This window comes from Vigna unguiculata, chromosome 10 (assembly GCF_004118075.2).
Source record: "Vigna unguiculata cultivar IT97K-499-35 chromosome 10, ASM411807v1, whole genome shotgun sequence".
Taxonomy (NCBI): domain Eukaryota; kingdom Viridiplantae; phylum Streptophyta; class Magnoliopsida; order Fabales; family Fabaceae; genus Vigna; species Vigna unguiculata.
Genome location: NC_040288.1, coordinates 4,015,681 through 4,024,392, shown reverse-complemented (window position 1 = coordinate 4,024,392; position 8,712 = coordinate 4,015,681). Strand labels below are relative to the sequence as shown.

The 8,712-nt window shown below is 32.4% G+C and overlaps 1 protein-coding gene across 1 annotated transcript; it reads right to left on the bottom strand.

Moving 5' to 3' along the window:
- Positions 1 to 3,079: 3,079 nt before the first annotated feature.
- On the bottom strand, positions 3,080 to 6,877 carry LOC114166234 (DNA-directed RNA polymerase II subunit 4). The gene is made up of 6 exons (XM_028050940.1): positions 6,675 to 6,877; positions 5,350 to 5,458; positions 4,941 to 5,018; positions 4,623 to 4,656; positions 4,425 to 4,493; positions 3,080 to 3,481 (listed from the first exon to the last, which is right to left on the bottom strand). Exons 1-6 carry the CDS (start codon positions 6,721 to 6,723, stop codon positions 3,404 to 3,406), a joined length of 417 nt encoding a protein of 138 aa, XP_027906741.1. The 5' UTR covers positions 6,724 to 6,877; the 3' UTR covers positions 3,080 to 3,403.
- Between the last annotated feature and the right edge of the window lie 1,835 nt (positions 6,878 to 8,712).

Below are 8,712 nucleotides of genomic sequence, written 5' to 3'. Positions count from 1 at the left end.
GATAGTGGAGAAAGGAAACTCAATTTTGATAAAGAACTAGGTATTGTACTTGAAGGATAAGCATGATCGACTAGCAACCCGGGTAGAAAAGAAGAAAAATTGGATGTACAAATTGAAGTTTAGCATCCTGCAGAAAAGATGTTTGAAACGTGTGGACAATGAAGGCGATGCAAGATCTGTTCGGAATGGTGTGGGATCCGTTTGGAACGACATGGTGAAGAAAGAGACAAGTAAGCAAATTAAAGCAGTGCGATCAAAAAGAGAAGAGGCAACCAATCTAGTTGAAGAAGAAGCAGTGTTGTTGTTGATGAGATGTAGCTCGGGGGATGAGCACAAACAAGTGGAGAAGCTAGCAAGAAGGTTGAGTGTCATAAATCAGTCCAGTAGCATGGAGAGGTCGTCAAGACGTGTGGATAGCTCGGATAGCTCGTGGAGGGTGGATAGCTCGGATCTTGAACAAGAAGTGTTAAGTTTGCAAGAGCAGTTGCGTGCCGAGAAGAATCTAAGAGTTGTACTAGATGTGCAAGATGAGAAGTGGCGACTTGGAATGAATGATAAGTTTGGTGTGAAGGAGTGGAAATTTTCCGATCTCTTAAAGAGAGCTCGGCCCATTCAGAGGAACCCGGTTAATGGCAAGTCAGACACAAAGATAATAAAGAACCCAGTAAAGGGTAAGTTAGCCAAGGTTAAGATGAAGTCGGTCAAAAAGAATATCAAGTCGTTAAAGAGAAAAGCAAGTCGGTTATGGAGATAGAAGATTGTTCGGAACGAGAGAAAAGAAAATTTAAGATTATGGGGGAGTTTTGTTTGATAATCTTTAATTGTGTTAGATAATATTTAGATTATGGAGTTGTTTTTTATTTAGCAAAGTGACAGGATATTTTATATTGGGTGAATTAGATTTAAGTTAGTTGGAGTATTTAAGATTTAGTTTGGTTTGTTAATATTTTGTTTGTAATTGGCTATATAATAACCCATTCTCCATCAATGAAAAACACCACAGTGAGTTACATTGCATATTCTTTTAGCATGTGTGAATTTTTTTTTCAACCGTTTATAATGCGAAAGTCAACATTCGATAATGCTTTTGTTTTGGAATTTTTTGTTTGTTGCAAATATCAACATCTAGTATAGTGATTTGCATTGCGGATGTCAACATCCAATAATTCTTTTATATCCTATACTTACAGATTTGGTCATTCGATATCTTTCTGTTGTTATTTCTTTTTGTTCATTGTTGCTCGTGTGCATAGTCAAAACGTTTAGAAAATAAAAAAACGCCATTAGAAATGTTGGTGAATAGAGGTTTGAGTGTTTTTTCAAAACATGAAAGCTCTGGAGGTTGGAGTGTTTTTTCAAACGGAAAAACTTTGGAGGTGCAGGATTTCACTTAAAAATTATTTGAGGATAATAAGTATTGGGTTAAGTATGTTTTTAGTCCCTAAACTTTGACTTAAAATTGGAATTCGTCCCTGTTCAAAACTTTGATAAATTTTGGTCCCTAAACTTTAAAAATGAATGAATATAATCCTTTTAACCCAATTTTGTTAACTATTTTTTACATTTCGAACGCATTTCTCAGTAAAAATTGAGTCGAGAATGTGTCAAACAGCGTAAACAACTCCAATATTTACTGAAAAATGCGTTTGAAACTTAAAAATGAGTTAACAAAATTGGGTTAAAAGGATTATATTCATTCATTTTTAAAGTTTAGGGACCAAAATTTATCAAAGTTTCGACCAAGGACGAATTCCAATTTTGAACCAATGTTAAGGGACTAAAAACATACTTAACCCATAAGTATTTTAATTACCTCACCTACTTTAGTTGGTACGGACATAAATGTAATCAATGCAGAGATTACAGAAGAATCTATCGAAGGTGCAAGGAGAAACCCCGTATATTTATACAAGGTAAAGCAAAAAAAAACTCTAACAGAAAAAGAAAAAAAAAAGAAGCTAATAAACTATGCTAATAGAGAAGAACTTTTTAGTAACATCATTTGACAGAAACATCATTTACCTTAAATGATTAAGAGAATAATTTCAATGGATTTCACTTTATTGGAATGGAAAAGTACCACCAGGTTATAAATACCATTAGTTAGAAACTCATCAGAGATTCTTTCTTGATCTGTCTTTGTTCCCTTTACATATAATATTCAATTTTACTATTAATTAAGAGAACATATTCAAGAATGAGGGTTGTTTTTTGTGATGGGTGTGAATCTTAGCATGAACCAAGTGAGGATTAACTTCCAAGTTCTCTAGAAGAGCATCATTGCATGATGAAAAATGAATTTAAACACTCAATCAACCAAGTCCACTACGTTATTCGTCTATAGATACTGGTATAGTTGGATATCAATATCTGTGGTATATATTCAATGCAAGACAAAGACTGAAACTGAAAATAGGAACATGTGGTCTTTGAGACGCCATGATCATTGATTGTTCTTTACTCCCTCATATTCCTTATCTTCCTACTAACTCCCCTCCTTTCCCTTAGTGACACAATTTGTTACATCAATCATTCAATTTTTCTGGATAACTCTCATGAAATCTCTTACATAAGTAAATCCCTCCTTGAGAGACCTAGAACTCCTTCCTGATATATAGCTTAATGATAGATAAGATATTTGCCAGAGCCATCACCACCTTCTCATCCCCATGAAAAGTAAGAAACTCTTCTCACAATCCTTTTGTAAGAAACTACTTGGAGTTCATGTCTGTCAGGTCCTCTCACCTAATTAGGATTTTCAGTTGGACCTCCAAATACTAACTCTATACTTCCCCTGTTTTTTATCCTGGTTTTTTACATTCCATAGACTGATTTCTGGAGTTCTAAAAGGCATTCAATCTTCCTTCTAATACCTTTTTAGTTTCACCTTCTTAAAAAATCTTCTCATAATCCCTTGAATCTTAACACAACAGAGTGGACCTTAAGCAGGTGGTGACCAAATTTCCTATGGCTTACATTTTCATTATTTTCTTCACCGACAATCTTCATTCCTTCATGTTATGGTAAAAATTACCTAATAGACTATGTTTAAAAGGTAACGCATATTAACCAAAATAAAGGCATTGCAAAGACTTTTGGGTTTGAGCACTCTTAACAAATGCCAAAATTTGTTCAGTAACGACGACTATTAACTCTAGGACATGTACATTCGTAGGAACCAAGACTTACATCAAGTCTCAATAAAAAGAAGGCTATAGCAACACACTAACCACACAAGCCACTTTCATACACCAGTGCATGTGTCAAAATCCTTCTTAGATAGTCACAGAAAACTAGATTATCCAGGGTTTCTGTAATACAAACCACGAGAATGTTTTGCTTGCATCAGGCGACGTGATATGGTATAAGTTACGTTGTATCATACTCCCACTTTAAGAAATTTCTATTCAAATTTCTTAATCAATGACAAGTCATTCAACATTTTCTCAATTGCTTCATCATCCTGAGCCCGTCCTCTTGTCTGCAGGTAAAAAATCAGAAGAAATTAACGTAAATGATTTAATGGCAGTTACGTTTACTATTCAGATATATTATGCAAAAATATAACTTGCTTATTAGCAGCTACACAGAACCCAATAGGGCATGAATAATATTTCAAAGTAACAACGTAGCAGATTATAAGCTGGTGAGGTTCCAGTAAATGACGGGAACTACGTAACCAATATGTCATGCTTAGAGGGTGAATAAATGAAGAGAATTGTTTCAGAGGGAGTTTTAAGAAAGAAAAAAAAAATACAAGATCTCTAGCTAATGTACCAAAATCCTTCAACTATCAGCATTTACTGCATTTACTTTTCTTTCAGTACGGGTGCTTTGGAAACTAAATTACTTTATACCCTTTCTCGTGTTTCAAACTTTGCATGTCAGAACTGAATTTTAACAATCAGAAGAACAGAAAATTTATAAAAAAGCAAAACTTATATTTGTTCTTGTTCAATATCACTGATATTTCAAACTTTGGTTGGAAAATTGAATTTTACCAATAACAACATAAACTTACATAAAAATATCATATTTGCCCTTATTAAATCCTCTACATCCTTCTTTGTCACATAACAAGGATGCGGAGAAAATGAAGGTAATTTAAACTTCACCTCGAATATGTACTATAATCCTTCAATTATCAGTATTTACTTTGTCTGTGTAACTTCAAGGTGTTCTGTAAACTAAATTACTTTACACCCTTACTGGTGTTTCAAAATTTACTTGTCTAAACTGAATTTTATCAGTTATAAAAGCAGAAAATTATAGAAAAACATATATCATATTTTGCTTTTATTTAATCCACTATCTCCTTCATTCTAACTAGCATCAAAGGGAGAATGGAAAGCACTTAAACTTTGCATACTCTCAAAAAGAAAATCCTACCTAACACAGAAAAAGGGAGAAGCAAATTATTTTACCTTGATAGATGGAACCATAGCAATAGCTTCCTCCACAGTTTCCGGGCAAAGGTTGCCAAGGACACACAACTGCAACAGATTCATTTTGACAAAAAAATCATATATTGTATTGTCTGAAACTGGTAACTCTATTTTTTTTATATAAAATGTGAACACTTGCATCTCTAACTGAATTCATGAAGGAAATAGTTGTATTACCTCAAACTCAGCCAATTGATATCTTGCAAGTATTCTGTACGTTAGTTAAGATCAAATTCTTAAGGCAATAAATGTCAAGTTTCTTTGAATTTAATTCCAGAAAAGAGGAATTAACATAGACCAACTTTCTAAGATGTACTAAATGAGATACAATAGTCATTTAATCAATCATAAACATAGACAATGAAAAAGTCAATAATGATATGAAAGAAACTTAGATCAATATTTTTATATAGGAATCTACATGATTTGACCAAAATTAAACGAGTGATAAAGAGAAATGACTGATGGGTCATTTAATTTAGTTTTGGAGGATACTCTCGAACTTGTCTAACAGCATCTGGATTTTTATAGCGGCTGAATCGCTTCACATACTGCAATGACTTTTCAAATACCCTAAAACAGCAGAGAAAAAGAATCAGAGTCATTAGGTGATCAACTACTTTGCTCCTCTTCCATCTCATTATCAATATCAAATCTAGTTGAGGCAAAAAATTCAATTAGGACCACGATGTTTGCCAATATGTTTTATGACACTAATGTAATATTTAAAGGAAACCAAAGAGGAACATATTTTTTCAACTGTGTCATAAAAGATAAAATCTTGAAGGAATTAATTGCAACCCAATTGTCATGAAAACTAATTATTTTGAGGGCATCACAAAAAGACACTATTCCAGGACCTTTGTGTCAAATAACCATGAACTTGATAAAGTATTCAACTCACTGAGAAACTTGATTCATGGGATCATCAGATGTCTGTTGAAGCTGCTCGTACTTGTGCTCAAGAATCAAGGAAACTTCACAGTTCATTAAGCACTTTGCCTTCAAAAACTCTGAAGAAAAAAACCTATTCAATTAGTGTGAGATAAAAAAGCTGGAAACATGTATACCAACATAAAACATGTTCAAGCATTCAAGTATGATATGATACAATCAAACCATATACATAGCAGAACCATTGGATCTGGTGATGTAACAACAACAAGCCCTCACGTTTAGTCACTATCTCAGCATTGGCAAGAAAAAATATAACTCAAAATCAGGGGATAATCAAAGCCAAAAATTGCGCAAATTATAACAAAAGAGATTGATCATAGAGAAACTACCACCAATGGCTTGGTCTTTGTTAAAATCCTACATCAACTAGAAATAAGGTCAAAATTCACTTTCTAATATAGTATCAGAGTATATCCAACTTAGGTTTGTTGGGTATATTATGTCACATAAACCACCACAAATATCTAGTTCCATACATAAGATGTTCATAAGATGTTGGGTATATTATGTATTGAAGATCTCACATCAACTATAAATAACACCAATTTACACATAAATGAGACAATGTCACCTTAGAGCGGGTTTTTTGAGAATGGATTAGGTTTAAACTCACTTCCTAATAGACTTCAGCATATAAGTTAAGTTTGTTCACGGTGGTGTTACTAAATGCCCTAGTAGCACAGACCATTCAGCCTTCTACCCTAACCCCGCAGAACCAGCCAGCAAGTGATGCAGTTTGGTAAGCCATTCTTGTTAACAGCATCAAATTTTACCATTGATCAATAAGCCGTTTATTTAAAATTAAATTATTCAGAACAGAAAATCCCATTTTAATGCTTAAATTTTATGCGTCGATCTTCAGTCCCTAATTTCACGCAACCCACAATTGGGTCAAAAAGGCATTTCCTTTTTCACTCTCGTCAATGTTGTTTCCTAAAATCAGGGACTAAACTAAAAATTTCATAAAGTTACACACCAAAACAACTGATGCTTATAATTTAGGGTTTAGGGTTAACCCAATTCATATACGTATCGTAACACAATGCTAGACCTCATCAAACATTCCATCAATTCAACCTGAAGATTTACAAAGAACAAAGTAAAAGTTTACAAATTACAATAAAGGGTTGGTTTGAAAAGCTGTAACAGAGTGCAAAACACTACCCCAAGCCCTACGCGAAAAGCACACTGATTCTATAGGGCAAGAGATTAATTTCAAGCAAAACGATTCAAATAAGAAAATAAATTTGTAAATAAAAAGAAATTAATTACCATCTCCAATTTTGAGCTCTGCGGCGTTTTCTTCCTCTTCCCCAGACATGTTTCAGAGACTTTCAGATATGTGAGAAGAAAACAGATGCAGAAACAGTGAGCAGAAGAACGAAGAAGGGGAAGCACGCTTGAAGAGGAATGCCAAGAAAAGAATGACGATGAGGGATTCAGCTATTCGGTTTGAATAACTCTGGGAAGGTCTGTTATGTTTTATCATAAATTGTTATTTTAATATTTCTATTTTTTATGTTTTTATTTGTTATTTTTATACGTTATTTTAGTTAAAACTTTGAAATAATATTGAGTTGCACTTATAATTATTATCATTTAATTAAATGTTTAAGTTATTTTATCATTTAAAATATAATTATTTATTAAATTTTTAAAATTGACCGTTATTTTTATGTTTTTTTTTATAAAATTGTTTATATTTGTTTCTTCTTTTTTTCTCTATTTATCAATAGTTATTCTCTCATATTTTCTTATATATTTTACTTTATTTTTAATAAATATAATTTTATTTTATATATTAACTTAATAACATTACATTATCATTACCTACTAATATGATATCATGCATATTTAAAAAATACGTATACATAGACGCGACAAGCAAAGATTTGATTGTGGTGTGACGTGCTCCCTTAAGAGTTGAAAAAACCAGATTAAGGCTTCCTTTGTTTCTCCTTCCAGTATTACGAAAGCCAAAGGGAATATATTACGTGACCCATCTTGAGCTAGCGCTATTAGCAATGTTCCTTGATATCTTTCTATGAGAAATGTGTCATCTACTTGGACAACTGGCTTGCAATAATTAAAGTCTTGGATGCATGGTCCAAAAGACCAAAATACTCGTTCTGTAATATAGCAAGAAGGGTCAGGTTAACCACTTACAACTACTGGAGGTCTAGTGCATTGAATTATTGTGTCAGGGTTATTTTCTTGTACAGCTTGATACCATTTGAGAAGTTCATTGTAAGAGTTTTCCCAATCTCCAAACTCCTTAGCAAGCACTACAAAAAAACATGTAAATACTGACATTTATTTTTGTAATTTATGTCATTTTTAACTGTCGTTATTTACTTGAGTGACGATTTCTAAAATGTCGTCATTTTTGTCATCACAAAGTATAATATGGCGGTTATAGATGAACCACCGCAACAACCGTCATTTTATACAACGTATAAAGTGACGGTTTAAATAGGCAAAAAGCGTCAGTTAAAACTGACATAATATTTTTACTGCATGACAAATATAATGTGAAAAACGACACTTTAAACTGACACTATTATCATTATATTATGACATTTTTAAATGTCACCAATTTAATTAATTATAATTAATTCTGAGATTAATTACATCATTATCAAATGTATCAAGTGACGTAATTTTAATATTTAATTATTTATTCTTTTTTAATATTTCTTATACTTTCATAATTTGATAAAATTATTTTTTCATCATAATTTAAAATATATAAAAAATTATAGCATTATCAAATAGAAATTGATAAACTAAATTGTTTCATTGTCAATATAACATAACTACACCAAAGTACCAATTCAAGCATTTGGAAAAAAAAAAAGACAACATTAAGAGTACCAAAATATTCAAGCATCTAAGAAAAAAAGACAACATTAAAACTCTTAAGTCTAAGGTATTTTGCTTCCACCACTTGATCCTAGTATTTCATGCGGAGATGGCACACCACTTCCAATATCTAGTGCCTGCAATGAAGAAATAATATAGTATATATGAGTAAGTGAAATTGAAATAAATTATGAGATCCATACAATAAGTTTAAGTAATTTACTAATGTAAATTATACCTCATTAATAGATGGACATACCAAACCAACAACCATTGCAGCAACATGTTCCGGAACATCTTCTTTAAAAGCAATATAGGCAAGCAGTGTTTGCACTTGGTTCTTGACAGTTGCAAGTTCATTTTCAATCTTCACAAACTTGTCTTTGTCATGTGGTGAAGCTGCATTAGGTGAAGCAAAGTTGATTCCTCTTATTCTTGTAGTTGATTG

Bases quoted from the DNA above. Each gene is read 5' to 3' on its own strand.
- LOC114166234 (XM_028050940.1), bottom strand. From the start codon at position 6,723: ATGTCTGGGGAAGAGGAAGAAAACGCCGCAGAGCTCAAAATTGGAGAT. The intron at 5,019-5,349 runs GTGAGTTGAATA...CTGCTGTTTTAG, and splicing joins CCCATGAATCAAGTTTCTCA to GGTATTTGAAAAGTCATTGC. The intron at 4,657-4,940 runs GTATCCTCCAAA...ACTAACGTACAG, and splicing joins GCTGTTAGACAAGTTCGAGA to AATACTTGCAAGATATCAAT.